The 20,219-nt window shown below is 43.9% G+C and overlaps 1 protein-coding gene, 1 long non-coding RNA gene and 1 pseudogene across 4 annotated transcripts in view; 2 read left to right on the top strand and 1 right to left on the bottom strand.

The window, feature by feature from the left end:
• The window catches only part of NAA25 (N-alpha-acetyltransferase 25, NatB auxiliary subunit), a 66,931-nt gene extending 62,929 nt beyond the window's left edge, over positions 1-4,002 (bottom strand). The window contains exon 1 of one of the 3 annotated variants that reach the window (XM_088828237.1): positions 3,817-4,002. In XM_088828237.1, the coding sequence (XP_088684363.1) occupies positions 3,817-3,874 (58 nt within the window). In that variant the 5' untranslated portion in view covers positions 3,875-4,002. The remainder of the gene's footprint in view (positions 1-3,816) is intronic. The other 2 variants (XM_088828236.1, XM_055405722.2) reach the window with 2 other exon arrangements.
• LOC129542894 (E3 ubiquitin-protein ligase RNF146-B pseudogene) lies at positions 136-1,347 on the top strand (annotated as a pseudogene).
• LOC129542896 (uncharacterized) lies at positions 3,908-18,108 on the top strand. Its single transcript, XR_008683173.2, has 2 exons — positions 3,908-4,046; positions 17,850-18,108. It is a non-coding gene; the product is annotated as an uncharacterized LOC129542896 (long non-coding RNA).
• The last annotated feature ends 2,111 nt before the right edge of the window (positions 18,109-20,219 follow it).

Genomic DNA, 20,219 nt, shown 5'->3' with positions numbered 1-20,219 from the left:
ACTAGTTTTCCTATTGGATAGTTCAAAACATTATTAATTCTAAGCGATTTATGGGGCACCAAAGACATTTTCTCTGGTCCTCAAGAACAATTTTTAGAAATCCAATTATTCGGCGCGCGCGTTCCCAGCCGCTGCGGGCTCGGAGGCCGAAGAGAAAAGACGGCAAGGCGGCTTTGGCGGTGGCCACAGAGCACAGGATGATCCAGCGATGGAGGAGAAAATTCTGCAAACTGGCTGATTACTCATGAAGATGAGATTTTATTTTTGTGGCAGGCATCTGTTGGGTCTGTAATAGAAATGATGGCTGGCTGTGGAGAAATTGATCACTCTATAAACATGCTTCCTACGAACAGGAAAGCGAATGAGTCCTGTTCTAATACTGCACCTTCTCTAACTGTCCCTGAATGTGCCATTTGTCTGCAAACATGTGTTCACCCAGTCAGTCTGCCTTGTAAGCATGTTTTCTGCTATCTGTGTGTGAAGGGAGCTTCATGGCTTGGAAAGCGATGTGCCCTCTGTCGACAAGAAATTCCCGAAGATTTCCTTGATAAGCCAACCTTGTTGTCACCAGAAGAACTCAAGGCAGCAAGTAGAGGAAACGGTGAATATGCCTGGTAAGGAAGAAATGGGTGGTGGCAGTATGACGAGCGCACTAGCAGAGAGCTGGAAGATGCTTTTTCCAAAGGTAAAAAGAGCACTGAAATGTTAATTGCCGGGTTTCTGTATGTTGCCGATCTTGAAAATATGGTACAGTATAGGAGAAACGAACATGGACGTCGCAGGAAGATCAAGCGGGATATAACAGATATACCAAAGAAGGGAGTAGCCGGACTTAGGCTGGACTGTGATTCTAACACTGTAATCCTAGCGAGAGAGAGCTCTGCTGACGGAGCAGACAGTGTGCCGGCTCAGAGCGCAGCTTCTGTTCAGTCGTCTTCTGTGAGGCCCCTGACATCAGTAGATGGTCAGCTAACCAGCCCCGCCACGCCATCCCCTGATGCAAGCACTTCTCTGGAAGACTCTTTTGGACATTTACAACTTGGTGGAGACAGCATAGCAGAAAGGAGTCATAGAGGGGAAGGAGAAGAGCATGGATCACCATCTTCAGGCAGGGTACCAGCATCAGACACTTCGATTGAAGAAACCGAATCCAACGCCAGTAGTGAGAGTGAGGATGTATCTGTGCTTGTTGCACAACACTCCTTGACCCAAAAGAGACTTTTGGTTCCTAATCCAAATCAGACAGTATCTGATCAATCAGGAACTGATCAATCAGTGGCAGCGGATGGAACAGTGAGTGTCAGATCTCGAAGGCCTGATGGACAGTGCACAGTAACGGAAGTTTAAATAAAAAAGCTTTCAGATCCATGCTCAAGATGAAAATGGTTATCTGTAAATTTCTGCCCACGTAACATTATACTCATCGCTAGTAGTGCATTTTGGGAGTTGGGGTGGGAAGGGGTATGGGAAGGATAGACCTGTAATTAAAATGTCTAACACATCTCTGTTGAGAAATTTATTTAATATAAGGAACTTGGGTGTTAATAGTTGAGAGCTGTTTAGTAATAACCCAGTTTTCTTGAAGTCTGTTTATTTTATAGTTTTTTAAAATACCTTCAGTTCTTTTGGCCAGCGTGTGTGTATTATCTGTGCAATAATGGTCCTCATCTGACTACTGCACTGGTTCATATTTTCTGCATGGATTGACATAAAACCATTACTAAAATTTGGCACCTACAAGATGTCTGGTATCAGTATGAACAGAAAGCTTAATTAACATGAGAACAAATGTGAATTCGGGGTTTTAAAATAGAAGAATAACAACTACTTAATAATAAAGTTACTGAAATGGAAATGTAAAGAAAACAGCTTATAACTTATGTTTCAGAATCTTGTCTGTAACACACTTCATGGCGTTCTCATAGGCTTTGCTGTCTAGTCCTTGTAGTTAGTGGTTTCTCTTGATCCACATTTTTTTGATTACAGACTTTATAATTTAATAAATACTAGAATTTATCAAAATTAAAAAAAAAAGAAATCCAATTATTCTTAAAAATATTCAATCTTTAAAAAAAAAAAAAAGCTGCAGGCAGCTGCTATAAAGCAGTAATGAGCTACCAATTGTGAACTCTGGATTCAGTATTTACCCTCAAGTCACCCTAGTAGACTTCATCTCTGCCCTTTAAAATGTATACTGGAGGATACAAGACTTTACAGCCCTGGGAAAATGGAAATCTACCACTCTCCACCTATGTAACCTTTGGCAAATCAGTGTCTTCAGCTCAAACTAAGGTGATTTCTATGGCTGGATGGCATCACCGACTGGATGGACATGAGTTTGAGTGAACTCCGGGAGTTGATGATGGACAGGGAGGCCTGGCATGCTGTGATTCATGGGGTCGCAAAGAGTCGGATACGACTGAGCGACTGAACTGAACACAGTGGTTAAAAAGAGTAAGTCTTGGACAGTCCACAGGGGTTAAGATACCAGTTTCATGTTAGGAGAGTGACCTTAGACAAATTACACATCAATAAAGCCCCCAGTTTCCTCATCTGTGGAAAGAAGAGGGGGAGAGGAAGGGAGAAAGGGACTGGGAAAAACCACCCATCCCAGAAGAAAGTGTGAAGATGAAACAATAATAGATATAAAAGGCCAAGGAGAGCGACTGACATAATTAGCAGACTATCCAATTATTACAGATGTTAATAATAATAATAATTATCGAGAGCAGAACATCAAATTACAAAAAGCACTACCAGTTGTACCAGAAACATAAAGTTACCCCCATCCAAAAAAGTTAAATCATCTCAGCCTTGCGGAGAAGCCTCCATTTAAGTAAAATCTACCCTATAAACAAGAGACCTCCTTCTGCAAAAACCACTGACCTTGAAGCCTTCCTCACTATGAACTAGACCAAGACCACACGAGCATCTACGGGGAAAGGAAATACAAACGGGACCACTTTCCAATTACAGAACGTCTCGATTACTGAAGAGGTTTTTCTCCCTTACTCAAATACGTGATTTTTCCCAACTGGAAGAGCAGCATGCCATCAAGGTCTTAAAGCCTGAGGGTTGAGGTAAGCGTTATGAAAGGGGATCCACTTAGCACGCGGAAGGCAGGCTGAAAAGGAAAAACCAGAGAAGCTACAAGAAGGAAGAGCCCTCCCTGCATGCCCCTCGACACCAGCTATTGCAGTCTCTTCACCGCTATTTTGGACCCAAGACCCCCCGCCCCGCCGCCCCCGCTTCCCACGTGGGCCCAGAGCAGCTGTTCCTCCACCAAAGGGCTCTGTATCGGGAGCCTCAAATCCAGGCGTGCTCCTGACTCGATATGGGTTGACCTTGCGTCAGCCCCTTCCCCTCCCCGGACCTCTGTTTCTCTCTGTGCGCCGAGCACAGTTAGTCAGACACTTTAGGCCCCGCTCCCACAAGTAAAAAGTCTTTAGTGGGGAATTTTCCCTCACGCAGGGGTGTCCCACCCTCATGCCGGAGCCAGCTTCCACCTGCAGACAGACAACGCAGCCTGCGGATAGCGCAGGTCCCGGCGAGAGCAGTGTCTCACAGGGCCTGCCTGTCAGGCCGGCTCTGCCGACCTGCGGCCGCCCTGGCCGCGCCGCTACCAACTCAGGGCTCGGGAAAGCCAGGCCGGCGCTTACGCGAGGCCCGTGGCTGCGGCCTAGAAGCCCGCGCGGCCCGCCCCCGGTGCCCGCCGGCTCGGCTCCTGGCCCCTCAGCGCCCCTCCCGGGCCTTCGCCTCGGCTTCGGAAGCCCTCGGCGAATTCGGCTGGCGACCAGACTGGCCCCAGGCACTCACCGTAAATGGGTCGGAGGCGCCTGTCGTTAGGGTCCTGCACATGGCCCCGCGTCGCCATGATGACAAGCGCAGAACCGCAGTGCGCACGCGCGGGGCAGGCCCCCGGGAAGGGGCTGTTAAAGGGCCAGCGCCGATCTCGCTCTTCTATCGCGATGGTCGCGAGCTTGCGACCGAACGCGCCGGCGCGGAAAACACAGACATCCAAACCGCATCCCCAACCCCGTCGCCAGGTGCGTCACTTCAGTGGCTCCTTTTCTTCCCTTTTGCTGGTGAAAAGTGAGGGGAGGGGTGGGGGAGAAACTTGGTTAAAGACAGGGCTCGGCGGCTCCTGCTCATCCTGTTTCTCCTCTGTGCTGAAGGACCAGTTAGACTTGTCTTTGATTCACCGTTGAGGAACCGGAAACTCTTGTGGGATGGTGACCCCGGGGACAGTAGGGGAAAAGGGGTGCTGAGCGACAAGTAGAAACGTGCCAGAAAAGTTCGAGGTCCCTTCACCCCTTCCTCGGTGCTCAGCCTGCTAAGAAGCATCCTAGGGATCAAAGTTAACGTTACCAGTTTGAGGTGATGAGACAGGAACTTCCCTTCTGTGGTATTTCTTTCCTGGAAGACCCATAAACTCAGACTAGTTACAAAGAAAACATCAAACAAACCGCACTGAGTGACATTCTACAAAATGCCTGACCGGTAGGCTTCAGGACTGTCAAGGTCATGAAAAATAAAGAAACACTGAGAAGCTGTTACAGACCAGCAATGCCTAAGGAGACACGACAACCAAACATAATGTGATATCTTCCTTGGGATCCGGGAACAGGACAAAGGGCATCAGTGGAAAAAGAGTTGAAATTCAAATAAAGTCTATAGAGTTCAGTTAATAGTATTGTGCTAGTGTTGGTTTCTCATTTTGATGAATGGACCGTGGTAATGTAAGATGTTAACTGGTTGAGGGATATATGAAAACTTAATCCTCTTTTCACCCTCTCTGTAAGTCTAAAATTATTCCAATTTCAAAGATTTTAGAATGTTTTTATTGTTTGTTTTTTAAAATTTTCTGCCACACCCTACAGTACGTGGAACCTTATTTTCCTAACCAGGGATCGAACCCCGTGCAGTAAAAGCACAGTCTTAACCTCTGGACCACCGGGAAAGTCCCTAAATGCACTTGTGGGGAGGGCGGGGGGGTGACTACTTTTAAAAAACCAAATGCACTAGAAACTCTCATCCCAATTCTGTCCTGAGTTCTAGCTGAAAGACAAAATTCCAGAAGCAATTACACAGAAAAATTCCTATTGAGAATGGGGATGACTGGGGAGAGGGAGTCCCTCAAATAAAGATATGATCTGTGATGACCCTTATAGAATAGTTCCTAAAGCTGAGGAGATTTTAAAATACACTAGATGGGGACCTCCCTGGCCATTCCACTCCAGAGGACACAGGTTTGAGCATCACCTGGGAACTTAGAAACATTATTAGGCACTACCCCAGACATACTGGATCAAATTCTCTGGGAGTAGGGTTGGCGATTTGTATCTTTACAAATCCTCTTGTGATTTGGATTCAGACAAAAGTTTCATCCTGTTTTAGATCAGAAGCAGGCAAATTATGACCCTTAGGCCAAATCTACCTTACTACTGTTTTTGTATAGTTTGTGAGCCAAGAATGATTTTTACATTTTTAAATGGTTGGGAAAAAATAATCAAAAGAAGAATAATATTTCACAACATGAGAGTTATATAAAGTTCAAAGGTCAGTGTCTATAAGTAAAATTTTATTGAACCCAACTATTCATTTATGCATTGTCTGTGGTTGCTTTTGTGCTACGACAGCAGAATTGAGTAGTTGCAACAGAGACCTTGTGGCCCAGAAGGTTAAAATATTTACTGTCTGACCCTTTACAGAAAACATTTGCCAATCGCTATTCTAGAATACTCTCAGGATAAATGAATAAACAGATACCTCCAGGGTAGAGTTGTCAGGTCAAATATGGTACAATATTTGGGGCACACTTACACTAAAATGATATTCACTGTTTATCTGAAATTCACATTTAACCAGGTGACCTAGATTTTTTAATTGAGACATACCTGATTTACAAGATTGTATTAGTTTCAGGTGCACAGGTGTTCTACACATTTATTTGCTAAACCCTATCCCAGGGAGGGCTTCCCTGGTGGCTCAGAGGTTAAAGCGTCTGCCCCCAATGCGGGAGACCCAGGTTCGATCCCCGGGTCGGGAAGATCCCCTGGAGGAGGGGATGACAACCCACTCCAGTATTCTTGCCTGGAGAAGCCCATGGACGGAGAAGCCTGGTAGGCTACAGTCCACGGGGTCGCAAAAAGTCGGACATGACTGAGCAACAGAACGGATCCCAGGGAGAACTCCATGTTTCCAGAATCATGTTAACCAGCAAGAATGAAGGTCAGGAGCCTCCAGTTAAGCTGACCCCAGGCTTGCTCTTAGGTGCTGCGGCCAGGTAGGACTGGGCTGGACTTGGGCTTGGAGAGGTGAGAGAAGGGAGGAGACCTGGGGTTCATCTCTGACATAGTGAGAGAGCTGGTGAGTTACCTGAGTTTCAAGAATTTCCCCGAATGGAAAAGTGCAGCCCCTTAAAAGGGGCACATAGGCGGCTCCTGGCCAGGACTGTGACTCAGCTGTGTTCTTAGATTACCATTGTTGGCCTGGCCCCAGAGGAATGCTGATGCTCGGCACCCTGCTACCTGAACTTGGCAGGGCTGGAGTCTTATGGACCCACCTCAGAGAGGCCTCTAGATCCTTGAGTCACCATGCTGCGTAGAATATGTCTCCCTCCACCCTGAAAGCCTGTTTGGCATACAAGCAGCATGAATTAGCCTTTTTCTTTTCTTTTTCTCACTCCTTGTCCTCAAAAGCCTAAGACTGAAGCAGTCACCCAACTCTAGGCCTGTCCTTACCTGCTCCCTGAGCGGCAACTTTCACACCCTTTGGCCTGAATCATTTCAGGTAACAAACGAGATGCCCCCCGCCAAGGGAGCCAAGAGCCTATCCTTCTCTCTGTACCTTAGAGCTGACGGTATGGGAAAATACTTGGTATTCAACAGGGTTCATTCGATGGTGGTTTCCATTATATTGACTTAGAACAGGGGGCTAAGCCCTTCATTCTTGTCCTATTTGGTGGCAGATTTGATCTGGTAGGAAACCCTCTTGCTCAAGAGCTGTGAGGCATGCCAGTGCGTTGTGCTGGTAGCTAGGGACACAGGGCAGGGCTCTGCATTACTTGGATGTAGTGGTTGTGGGCATCTCCACTGGATAACTTTTCTAATTTTCCTTTGCTTTTCTTTTCCACCTTGATCCAATGCCTAATCCTTATCCTCCACAGAATAAACAGAACAGTGACACAGTTCATATTTTTCATGGATTTCTCAACCTTTTAAAAATGTATTTATTTTTATTTTTGGCTGCACTGGGTCTTCGTTGCTGCGCTAGGTCTTCCTCTGGTTGTGGAAAGTGCGAGCTACTCTCAAGCTGCAATATGAGGGCTTCTCATTGCAGTGACTTCTCTTGTGGAGCACAAGCTCTAGGTGCATGGGCTTAAGTAACTGTGGCTCACTGGCTCAGTAGTTGTGGCACAGGAGTAATATCTTGGAATTTCCTGCAATGCTTAGTATAAAGAAGGACAAAAATACCAAGTAGGCACAGAATTAAAGTAGACAGAGATCAAGGCAGAAGAACACAGAACCAAGAGTTAAGAGTTGGGGGTAACTAGGGTTATGGTCTTGTTTTGGCCAGTAATTTAAGATATACTCCTGGGCCTCATTTTTCCCAACAGATAAAGAGAGAATGTGTCTGAGGGCCCCTTTCAGCTTTCAGTCCCAGCAGTGCAGCCTTTGTTCACTCTAGCACTTCCAATTCTGTCCACCAGGTGGCATATGAATGCTAAATTGCCCAGGCCTCTTTCAAATTAGAATGGATAGATCTCATTTTAATTCTTCTTTTAAAAAATAAAACAGAGGACATTCCCTGGTGGTCCAGTGGTTAAGAGTCTGCATTCCCAATTTCCAGGAGATGTGAGTTCAATCCCTAGTTGTGTAAGTAAGAGGCCTCATGCAGCCCAGTTATCTTTGTAAACATTTTTTTTTTTTTTTGCCCACAAGGCTTGTGGGATCTTAGTTCCCTGAACAGGGATTGAACCCCAGGCCCCAGTAGTGAAGGCACTGAGTCCTAACCACTGAACCTCCAGGGAATTCCTTATATTTTTGGAATATTTATACTCAACTTTTTATTGAGGTGTTAGTTATATACCATAAAATTCCCTCATTTTGAGGACACAATTCAATGCCGTTTTACTACATTTTACCAAGTTGTGCAGCCATTAATATAGTTTAAGTTTAGAACACTTACATCCTCTTAATAATATTCCTCCATAAACTGTGTTTCCTAACTTTAAAAATAATGAAATGTTTCAAAATCTAAAGATAGAATAACAATCATGTATACGTATCACACAGGTCTAACAAATCTTATGTTTAACAAGCATAGACTTGATATTGTAGGTATATTTCTTCATCTCCCCATCTCCCTCGCTCTTCAGAGATAACCAGCATTCTGCTATTGGCCAGTATCCTACATTTTCATATTTTTCAAAGTAATTCTATTTTTTTTTAAATAATTTTTTAAAATGTATTTGCTTTTGGCTGTGCTGGGTCTTTGTTGCTTGCTAGATTTCATCTAGTTGTGGTGAGCGAGGGGTTGCTTTCTAGTTGCTGTGCATGGGCTTCTCATTGCAGTGGCTTCTCCCATGGAACTTGCACTCTAGGGTGTGTGGGCTTCAGCATGTGGGTTCAGTAGTTGCAGCTCCAGAGCTCTAGAGTATGGGCTCAATGGTTGTGGCGTGAGGGGTTTATTTGCCCAACAACATGTGGGATCTTCCCACACCAGGGATAGAACCTATGTTTCCTGCATTGGCAGGAGGATTCTCTACCACTGAGCCACCAGGGAAGGCCTTTTGTTTTCCTTTTAACTTTTGGGATATGGGGAAGGGGTGGTTTGCCGTGAAGAAGTGTTTTGTTTTTTGCAGCCTTTTCCCCACTGCTGTATTATTTTTCAATTGCTTTAGGAATTCTAGTAATCTTATGGTTTTGTTTTTAACATTTGAATCTTTGAACTGTTTGGAATTTTACTCAGCATGAATAATGAGGTAGGGTTCCAATTTTATCTTTTCCTGTTGCTCCAAACCCTATTTATTGAATAATCCATCTTTTTCACAAAGAACACAATGCCATCTTTATCATATATTAAATTTCAATATGCATTTCTGTCTAATCATGGAACAGTCTGCAGGATCCTTTCAAGGGCAGAGCAATGCTGGGGACCACAAATAAGGAATCTGTGGAGCTGACTGGAATCTGTGTTCTGAGTCTGAGCTTTATCTCTACAACCTCTGGGTTGCTGAACTCTGGGAAGAGCCTTGTCAGCTGCAAATGGCTGCTAGATGCCAAGAAGGCAGTCCTTGATTTAGAAAAAAGGAGCTTCTAGGAAGTAGTGTTGTTGTGTGGTCAGTCTTTGGTGAAGATAAAGCATAAAAAATAAGAGATTAAAACTCACAAACTGAGAAGTTCACAAGAAAACGAACTGGTCATAGCAAACACTGTCTTCCGACAACACAAGAGAAGACTCTACACATGGACATCACCAGATGGTCAACACCGAAATCAGATTGATTATGTTCTTTGCAGCCAAAGACGGAGAAGCTCTATACAGTTAGCAAAAACAAGACCGGGAGCTGACTGTGGCTCAGATCATAAACTCCTTATTGCCAAATTCAGACTGAAATTGAAGAAAGTAGGGAAAACCATTAGACCATTCAGATATGACCTAAATCAAATCCCTTATGATTATAAGTGAGAAGTGAGAAATATATTTAAGGGACTAGATCTGATAGAGTGCCTGATGAACTCTGGACGGAGGTTCGTGACATTGTACAGGAGACAGGGATCAAGACCATCCCCATGGAAAAGAATTGCAAAAAAGCAAAATGGCTGTCTGGGGAGGCCTTACAAATAGCTGTGAAAAGAAGAGAATCAAAAAGCAAAGGAGAAAAGGAAAGGTATAAACATCTGAATGCAGAGTTCCAAGGAATAGCAAGGAGAGATAAGAAAGCCTTCCTCAGTGATCAATGCAAAGAAATAGAGGAAAACAACAGAATGGGAAAGACTAGAGATCTCTTCAAGAAAATTAGAGATACCAAGGGAACATTTCATGCAAAGATGGGCTCGATAAAGGACAGAAATGGTATGGACCTAACAGAAGCAGAAGATATTAAGAAGAGGTGGCAAGAATACACAGAAGAACTGTACAAAAAAGATCTTCATGACCCAGATAATCATGATGGTGTGATCACTCACCTAGAGCCAGACATCCTGGAATGTGAAGTCAAGTGGGCCTTAGAAAGCATCACTACGAACAAAGCTTGTGGAGGTGATGGAATTCCAGTTGAGCTATTTCAAATCCTGAAGGATGATGCTGTTAAAGTGCTGCACTCAACAGCACTTTAACAAATATGCCAGCAAATTTGGAAAACTCGGCAGTGGTCACAGGACTGGAAAAGGTCAGTCTTCATTCCAATCCCACAGAAAGGCAATGCCAAAGAATGCTCAAACTACCGCACAATTGCACTCATCTCACACGCTAGTCAAGCCATGCTCAAAATTCTCCAAGCCAGGCTTCAGCAATACGTGAACCGTGAACTTCCAGATGTTCAAGCTGTTGTAGAAAAGGCAGAGGAACCAGAGATCAAATTGCCAACATCTGCTGGATCATGGAGAAAGCAAGAGAGTTCCAGAAAAACATCTATTTCTGCTTTATTGACTATGCCAAAGGTTTTGACTGCGTGGGTCACAGTACACTATGGAAAATTCTGAAAGAGATGGGAATCCCAGACCACCTGACCTGCCTCTTGAGAAACCTGTATGCAGGTCAGGAAGCAACAGTTAGAACTGGACATGGAACAACAGACTGGTTCCAAATAGGAAAAGGAGTACGTCAGGGCTGTATATTGTCACCCTGCTTATTTAACTTATATGCAGAGTACATCATGAGGAACACTGGGCTGGAAGAAGCATGAGCTGGAATCAAGATTGCCAGGAGAAATATCAATAACCTCAGATATGCAGGGAGAAGGCAATGGCACCCCACTCCAGTACTCTTGCCTGGGAAATCCCATGGACGGAGGAGCCTGGTAGGCTATAGTCCATGGGGTCACTAAGAGTCCTGGAGATGGACAGTGATAAGAATTGATTCATTTGAACTGTGGTGCTGGAGAAGACTCTTGAGAGCCCCTTGGACTGCAAGGAGATCCAACCAGTCCATTCTAAAGGAGATCAGTCCTGGGTGTTCATTGGAAGGACTGATGCTAAAGCTGAAACTCCAATTTTGGAAGGACTGATGCTAAAGCTGAAACTCCAATTTTGGCCACCTCATGGGAAGAGTTGACTCATTGGAAAAGACTCTGATGCTGGGAGGGATTGGGGGTAGGAAGAGAAAGGTACGACAGAGAGTGAGATGGCTAAATGGCATCACCAACTCGATGGACATGGGTTTGAGTGAACTCCGGGAGTTGGTGATGGACAGGGAGGCCTGGTGTGCTGTGATTCATGGGGTCGCAAAGAGTCAGACACGACTGAGTGACTGAACTGAACTGAGGAAGTAGTGCTGCTGTGTGATCAGGTCTCTGGTGAAGATAAAACATAAAATATATGAGATTAAAACTCACAAACTGAGAAGTTCACAAACTGATTCTAAAATCTATATCCAAATGACTTATAGTAGCCAAAATAAATCTCAAAACAGAGGAACAGAGTAGAAGGACTTGCATTATGAGATTTCAAGACATACCATAAAGCCACAGTCATTAAGACAGAGTGGTATTGGCCTAAGATAGAGTCCAGATACAGCTGCCTACATGTCGTTGAATTTATGACAAAGACCCAAGTCCAGTTCAATGGAAAAATGAAGTCCCCACTCCCCAGTAAATGGAGAAACAGGGTATACCTTTAAAAAAAAAACAAACAAAAAAACCTGTGGGACTTTCCTGGCAGTCCAGTGTTGGGACTCTGTGTTTCCACTGCAGGGTGCTAGGGTTCAATCCCTGGTTGGGGAACTAAGATCCCACATGCCAAAATGTGGCAAAGAAACAAAAAGCCCTTTACCCCAACCTCAGACCATGCAGAAATGTTAATTCAAGATGGGTCACAGACTGAAATGTAAAAAGTAAAACAATAAGGCTTCTAGAAGAAAACATAGAAGAATATCTTTGTGACCATGGGATAAGCAATGTAAAATAAGCACAAAAAAGCACAAATTATAATAGATAATTCTTCTCTTTATTCAATATTTATATAGTGCCTACTGGGCACTATATATGCTAGGTGCCAGACATGCCCATGAAAAAATGTCAGCCCAGCCTTGGAGCAGCTGGTTCAGTTTAAGAGGGTAGACAAGCATCTCCTCAGGCAACAATACTGTAGCTCTCTAGGGGCTCTGATTGGTGATCACAGGAGGCAGTGGGGGCCAGAGGAGGGGTACCTTACCCAGAGTTCTTGAAAGGCTTGTTGCAATATGTGAGATCAAAGCCAAGTCTTAAAGGATAAGGAAAGCCTGACGGGTCATAGCAGACAAAAACAGTGCTTTCAAAGTCCTAGCAGGGACAAGAGAAGGTGGGTAGAACTGAAAGTTCTTCAAGCTGGTGGGAGCAGGTGCTTGCTTGAGACTGGATATAGTTTCAAAAATGTATCTATATTGTTAATTTTCCTGTAATTGAACTTGGTTCTCCAAGTTCATTGTACACAAGAATCATCCACCAACTTCTAAAATGAACATTCTGGGACTCTGCCACAGAAATATACACCCATTTATGACACTAATTCTGCCAGCCAGCAAACCAGCCTTTGAAAAACAATGACTATGCACTAAGGTTCTTCACCCCAGGAAAGAGGAAGTACTTTCTTCGGCAGCATGGGGCCAAGACAGCTGAGAGTTTTTCTGGAAAATCAGGTTATGACACAAGTGAGCCTGGTGTCTGACACAATAGTTAGCCTGGTGTCTCCTCTGGATCTAGAAGTGCTCTGTGCAAGCATCTAAGGGATGAGGAAGCCAGGAGGCAGAGAGCAGCAGCTTCTGGGAACTCTGCTTAGTAACTGGGAGCTCTGGACGATTTCCCAGCATGCCCTGGGGACTCAGGTCCAATCTCCATTCTCCTTATGAATATGTGTGAACCCCCAGAAGTCAGCTGTTTCCTAACCACCTGCTTCAGAATTGACAAATAATGTAAACATTTCAGAGCCTGAAGGGCATACTAATAGCATGTTTCAGGGCCTGGCACCTTGACTAGGAAACTGTTTTCTAGCAGTGTTTTCACAAGTGTTTCTTCTGTAATAGATGAATATACCTGTGACTATGTGGAAAGTATCAAACAAAAAGGATTTTTTATAAAGACTGCCCTGAAAGTTCTACCTCCACTGACAGGGTTGGTGTGTATGATGAGTGCCCTTCCTGTAGCAGACACTAGGATGACTCCCTAATAGCAACCTCCTGGGAATTCCCTGGTAGTCCAGTGGTTAAGACCCTGGCTTTCACTGCCAAGGGCCCAGGTTCAATCCCTGGTCAGGGAACTAAGATCCCACAAACCCCGTGGCATGGCCAAAGGGGAAAAAAGTCATTCCAAATGGCAAACTCCCCCTTTACTCCCTGGCAAAGGTCTTATTTCCCCTTCCCAGCTTGTCAATTGTCTAAGTACCTCCAGGTAATCATAAGGTGACCAACTAATGGGCCAGCTCCTGGGGTCATTGAGAGATAGAAGAAGACAGAACCCAAAACTCATCGGTGGAAATTAAGAGGTTAGTGGAGGGGTAGGGAAGCAAAGGCTAACCATAAATACTTGAGAATCACCAACTCATGAGAAGTGGAGATATTTATGAATACATGGATGGATGGAACTTTTAATAACCAATAAATGCATACCCTACAGCCTTGCCCAGGAATTCCACGCTTGGGTGTACATCTAACTGAAATGAATGTCATATCTAATCAAAGAACTAGAAATTCATTTTTCACCAAAATAGAAGCAAACCAAATGTTCATCAACTGTAGAATGGGTTAATAAATTGTGATATGCCCAAAATTTATTTGGGATGCTACACAGAAATGATAATGAACAAACTAAGGCTAAATGTGAGAACATGAGTGAATATAACAATCAAATATTGCATGAAATAAGTCAGACACTGAAGAGTATATAATGAGTTATTATATTTACATGACGTACAGGAACAGGTAAAACTTATTTATTTGTCTGTTTGAGCTATAGTTGACATAAAATATTGTACAAATTTAAGGTATAAAACATGTTAATTTGATGCATTCATATATTGCAATATGATTACCACCTTAGTAATTGCTAATACCTCTGTCATCTCACAAATTATTATTTCTTTTTTGTGATGAGAACACAAAACAATGATAGAAGTCAGGAGACTGGTTATCCTGTAGGAATAGGGAATAGAGTTAAATAGGGAAAGAGCCTAAAAGAACCCACTGGTGCTGGAAATATTCTATTTCTTGATCTGGACGGTGGTAACAGGCATGTAGACATATGTAAAAATTCACTGGGGAAACTCCCCTTCTAGGTAGAATTTCTCCTAGCAAACGAGAACATATGTCTACACAAAAAACCTGTATACAAATATTCAGGGACTTCCCTGGCAGTTCCAGTGGTTAAGACTCTGCCCATCCACTGCAGAGGGTGCAGGTTTCATCCCTGGTTGGGGAACTGAGATCGCACATGCTATGTGGCATGGCCAAGAACAAAAAACAAAACAAAACCCCAAATGTTGTTCATAGCAACATTGTTCGTTGTAGCCAACAGGTGGAGACAACCCTTTATTAGTTTGCTAGGGTGTTCATTGGAAGGACTGATGCTAAAGCTGAAACTGCAATACTTTGGCCACCTCATGCGACAAGTTGACTCACTGGAAAAGACTCTGATGCTGGGAAAGGTTGGGGGCGGGAGGAGAAGTGGATGACAGAGAATGAGATGGCTGGATGGCATCACCGAGTCGATGGACATGAGTTTGAGTGAACTCCGGGAGTTGGTGATGGACAGGGAGGCCTGGCGTGCTGTGATTCATGGGGTCGCAGAGAGTCGGACACGACTGAGCGACTGAACTGAACTGAACTGAACTGAGGTGTTCCCTGGTGGCTCAGACAGTAAAGAATCTGCCTGCAATGCAGGAGACCTTGGTTCGATCCCTGATTGGGAAAGACCCCCTGGAGGAGGGCATGGCCACCCACTCCAGTATTCTTGCCTGGAGAATTCCATGGACAGAGGAGCCTGGTGGGTTATAGTCTATAGGGTGGCAAAGAGGTGGACACAACTGACTAACACTTTTTCAGGGCTGCTGTAGCAGCGTACCGTAGACTATGTGCCTTAAATAAAAATTTATTTTCTCACCATTCTGAAGGCTAGAAGGCAGAGATCAAAGTGTCAACAGAGTTGGTGTCTTCTGAGGTCTCCCTTGCTGGCTTGCACCTGAGTGTCTTCTCCCTGTACCCTCACATAGTTTTCTCTCTGTGGGTCTGTGGCCCTATTCCCTCCTGGGCTAAGGAAACCAGTCAGCTGGATTAGGGCCCGTCCTCATTTTACTTAATTACCTCTTTGAAGACCCTGTCTTCAAATACAATCACATTTTTAAGTGCTTGGAATTAGGACTTCAACTTGTGAATTTTTTATTTTTTATTTTATTGAAATACAGATGACTTACAATGTTGTGTTAGTTTCAGGTGTCCAGCAAAGTGATTCAGTTATAGATGTATATGTATATACACATATATATTTATTGTTGTTTAGTCACTCATTCGTGTCTGACTCTTTAGAGACCCTATGGACCATAGCCCCCCAGGCTCCTCTGTCCATGGGATTCTACAGGCAAGAATATTGGAGTGGGTTGCCATTTCCTTCTCCAGGGGATCTTCTGTCCCAGGGATCAAATCTGCATCTCCTGTATTGGCAGGCGGATTCTTTACCACTGAGCCACTAGGGAATCTGTTCTTTCTAAAATTCTTTATATGTTATTACATTATACATTGTTAATAAGTTCTTGAGTATAGTTCCCTAATTTTTGAAGGACATAGTTCAGCTCATAACAAACCTGCATGTCCATTGACTGATGACTGGAAAAACAGAATCGGTATATCCATTATAAAAGAATATCATTCAGTAGGAAAAAAAAAATGAAGTATTGACCCATGCTACAACATAAATAAATCTTAAAAACATCATGCTAAGTGAAAGAAGCCAGTCACAACAATGTACATATTGTCTGATTCCAATCCTATGAATGTCCAGCATAGAATAGTGGTTGCCAGGCCCAGAGAGGAGAAAAGGGAGAAATAGAGAGTGACAACTCATGAGCTCAAAAGTTCCTTTTGAGGTGGCAAAAATATTCTAAAATTAATTGTGGTGATGGTTGCACAACTCTGTGAATATACTAAATACCACTAAACAGTTTAATTGACTGAATCATATTAATATATGAATTACATCTCAGGAGAGCTGTTATGAAAAACTCACTGTACTATACCCTTAAGATTTCTGTACTTTACTGTGTCATTTGTCCCAGTACAAATGAAAACAAATCAAAACTATATTGTCCCATTAACAACAAGTTTCTATTGCATAGCACAAGAGAACTATATCCAATCTCCTGGGATAAACCATAATGAAAAAGAATGTATATATATGTATAACTGAGTCACTTTGCTATACAGCAGAGATTGGCACAACATTGTAAATCAATTATACTTCGATAAAAACAAACAAACAGAGGGACTTCCTTGGCCGTCCAGAGGTTAAGACTCCATGTTTCTACTGCAGTGGGCACAGGTTTGATCCCTGGGGAACTAAGATCCCATATGCTGTGCTGTGTGGCAAAAAAAAAAAGCAAAACTATCTTAGCTCCAGAGATAGTGAAGAAGGTGAGTGGAAAGGGAGACGGTGTCCGGTGGCAGAGTTGGCCCTCAGTGTATCTGAAAAAGCGTTGGAGAGACTGAGCATGCAGGCAGGTGGGACCAGGGACCTGAGAATGGATGAAGCTTGGGAAGACCTGAGGGAAGGGAAAATGGAATGCCTGAGATTAAAACAGAATTCAACTCAGTGAAAACAAATTTGATTTTGGCCAAACAAAAATAAAACTACATTATAATATTTCATATGAAACAGCTCATAAAGAAAATCAGCAACTTCTACAGATCGGAGATGACCATCGGGAACACCTTGATGTAATCCTGCAAGTATGAATTGAGTGCCTTCTATGTGTCAGAGTCTGCGTGAGGCACCAGGCCAGGAATATGTGACTCCAGACAGCTGCTGCCAAGTGCATGTGGGAGGAAGGGAAGAGCGAGGGTGCCTGCTGAAGACACAAGGAAATGCTTCATTCTGTTAGGGAAAGCCCTAACCTTGAGCTGGGGCTGAGGCTGAGAGGGGTAGAGGGTGGGCGAGGTGGACAGTGTTTGTGAGCTGGGAAAGTCAGGCAAGTGCGAGGGTGGGGGAAGTCCATTCTGGCTTCTCAGACAGCTTTAGATAGAAGAGAGGGACCTTCACTTCCCCATCCTAGTATAATCACTTTGGGAGAACAGTTTTGTAGTTTCCTGTAAAATTAAAACATAGGCTTACCATGTGATTCAACAGTTTGAGTTTGGCAGAGCCAGGACCAGCAAGGCAATACCTATCCTGAGGGCTTTAACAGAATTCCACTCGGGTCAGTGCTGCATCTGCCTGAGTCAAGGGAGGAAAAGTTCAGGTCCTGTTCCCCAAAATTCAGCATCTCTAAAGCCGGGTGCATTTGCAGGTATAAGAGATGAGGGGTTGTCTGACATCAAATATTGCAATTCTTAAACAAGCCCTCAAATGATCCTGGCACAAGTGGGTGGGAGGTGGGAGGAAGTTTCTTAAACTGTAGTTGGAGAAATACTGCCTAAGGGGAACTGCATCTTATCCTCTTTTACAGATTGTCTCCTAGTAAACAAGGCTCTGGGACTTCGTGATGGACAGGGAAGCCTGGCGTGGCAGCAGTCCATGGGGTCGCAAAGAGTCAGACATGACTGAGCGATTGAACTGAACTGAAGGGGAACTGCATCTATTCGTCTTTTACGGATTGTCTCCTAGTAAACAAGTCTCACCTAAACCCTTTCTGCTGCTGCTGTAAATCACCCCACACTACCTGCCTCTTTTGGTTAGCAATAAAGTGTTGGATAAACTTTTAAAAATTTCTGCTGCTGGATACAGGCCAGTAAAAATAAGATACCCCTGGGAGTTAGGTAAACTTGGAGCTTGTCATTATTTCTATTTTATTCCTTGGTACCCTGGATGATGCCTCCCACTTTAAACTCTGAATTCAGAGGAACTTCTGGGTCACTCATGCAGGGGAAGAAAGTGAGTGGTTCCCAGGAGATAGAAGCGTGCTATTCTTCTATTTATTCAAAGCATATTTATATCAAGTTCGTGCGTATGTGGAACAACTGGAACTCTCGTATGCTGCTGGGGGGAATGTTAAGCGGCACAATCATTTTGGGAAAACAATTTGGCAGCTTCTTGTAAAATTAAACATAGACTTACCATATGATCCATCAGTTCCACTTCTTAGTATTAATCCAAGAGAAATCAGAACATACGTCCTGGATTTTCCTGGTGATCCAGTAGCTAAGACTGAGCTCCCAGTGAAGGACGTGGTTGGGGTTCCATCCCTGGTTGGGGAACTAAGATCCCACATGCCGCAACTAAGACACTATGTGGCCAAATAAATAAATTTTTAAAAAATTAATAAAAAACAACATAGGTCCTCCCAAAACATTTGTATAGAATGTTCCTAGCAGCTTTGTCTTTATTAATGAAAAACTGAAATCAATTCTATCAACTCAAATTGTGGTATATCCATATAATGAAAAGCTAGTGCTACTGCTTAGTTGCTCAGTTGTGTCCGACTCTTTGTGACCAGGCTCTGTCCATGGGGATTCTCCAGGCAAGAATACTGGAGTGGGTTGCCATGCCCTCTTCTAGGAGATCATCCCAACCCAGAGATCAAACCCAGGTCTCCCACATTGCTGGTGGATATTTTACTGAGTCACAAGGGAAGCTCAATGGAAAGCTACTAGGCAATAAAGGGAATATATTATTGATACAATCAATAGCATAGGTGAACATCAAAAACATGCTGAGGGAAAGAAACTGGACACAGAAGTGGACATGCTGTATGATTCCACTTCTATGAAATTTCACCCTGAAATATACAAAGCATCACATGGGCTGCCAGGGTCTGGGTGAGCAGTGTAGACTGAGAAGAATGATTGGAACTCTATCTTGATTGTAATCATATTTACAGGTGTCAGAATTGCACTGTGCACTTAAAATGGCTGCTGGGTTTGTAAATTATGCTTCAATAAAACTGAAAAATAGGGTAAAAAAGAAAACTATATTATGCCAGATTATTCAACCAACAAGGCATACAAAGCAGTCAGCAAGTATAAAAGTCTGACTTAGGATTCTCTCATCAATACATCTTGTGCAGATCAGGAGAAGAAGGAGAAATTTTTATTCTTTTTGTGTGTGTGTACTTATAAAAGTAACCCATTTGTAAGAAGTTAAAGTCGTGTAGAATGCGAGATCTTAGTTCCCCAACCAAGGATGGAACCTATACCCCCTTGCAGTGGAAGGGCAGAGTCTTAAGCACTGGACCACCATGGAAGTCCATCTATTTTTTTTTTCTTTTTAACTTAAAAAAACATGCTTTATTCAGTCAAAACTGGTGAGTGTAGGCAGGACAAGGCAGACGTACACGGGGGCAGGGGACAGGAGGGTCAGGGGTTAGCACAGAGGTGACGTGACTCAGGACCCAGCAGCCAGAGATCAGAAGACATGGAGCGGGCGGGTCTTCAGTAACTTGTCACCAGCTCTTCTGGAGGCTCTGTGAGGCTCAAGTGCCCCTGGGGGTTCCAGAGGCTTGACCAGCAAGGGAAGGCTTGTCCCCACAGACCTAGAGAGGCCCTGCTGACAGCATCAGCAGGGGACAGGATGAGAGCCCCTGGACAGCAAGTACCCCTCACATGGGGCCCGGAGCTCCAGGCTGGTCTCTAAGACAGGGTTGTCCAGGGTGGAGAGCAAGACAGAAACTCAGAAGCATCACCTTTTTAGCTCCATCATTCAAAGCTGAGAAACACCAGTAACACAGCCCACGTGGATTATCAAATGGAGTAACCACTGCCCTCCCACCCCCAATAAAAAAGCAAAAACAGCCCAAAATTGTCATGGATCACCATCTCCTTGACTCCAGCCCAAAAGTTTGGGCTCCACTGTCAAAGAAGCCTCCACTTCCCTACTCAAA

The sequence above is a fragment of the Moschus berezovskii genome, chromosome 19 (genome assembly GCF_049115385.1).
Source record: "Moschus berezovskii isolate FMDL1 chromosome 19, NW_MosBer_1.0, whole genome shotgun sequence".
NCBI lineage: Eukaryota > Metazoa > Chordata > Mammalia > Artiodactyla > Moschidae > Moschus > Moschus berezovskii.
Note: the sequence above shows the minus strand (reverse complement) of the source record. Positions and strands in the feature narration are given on the sequence as shown.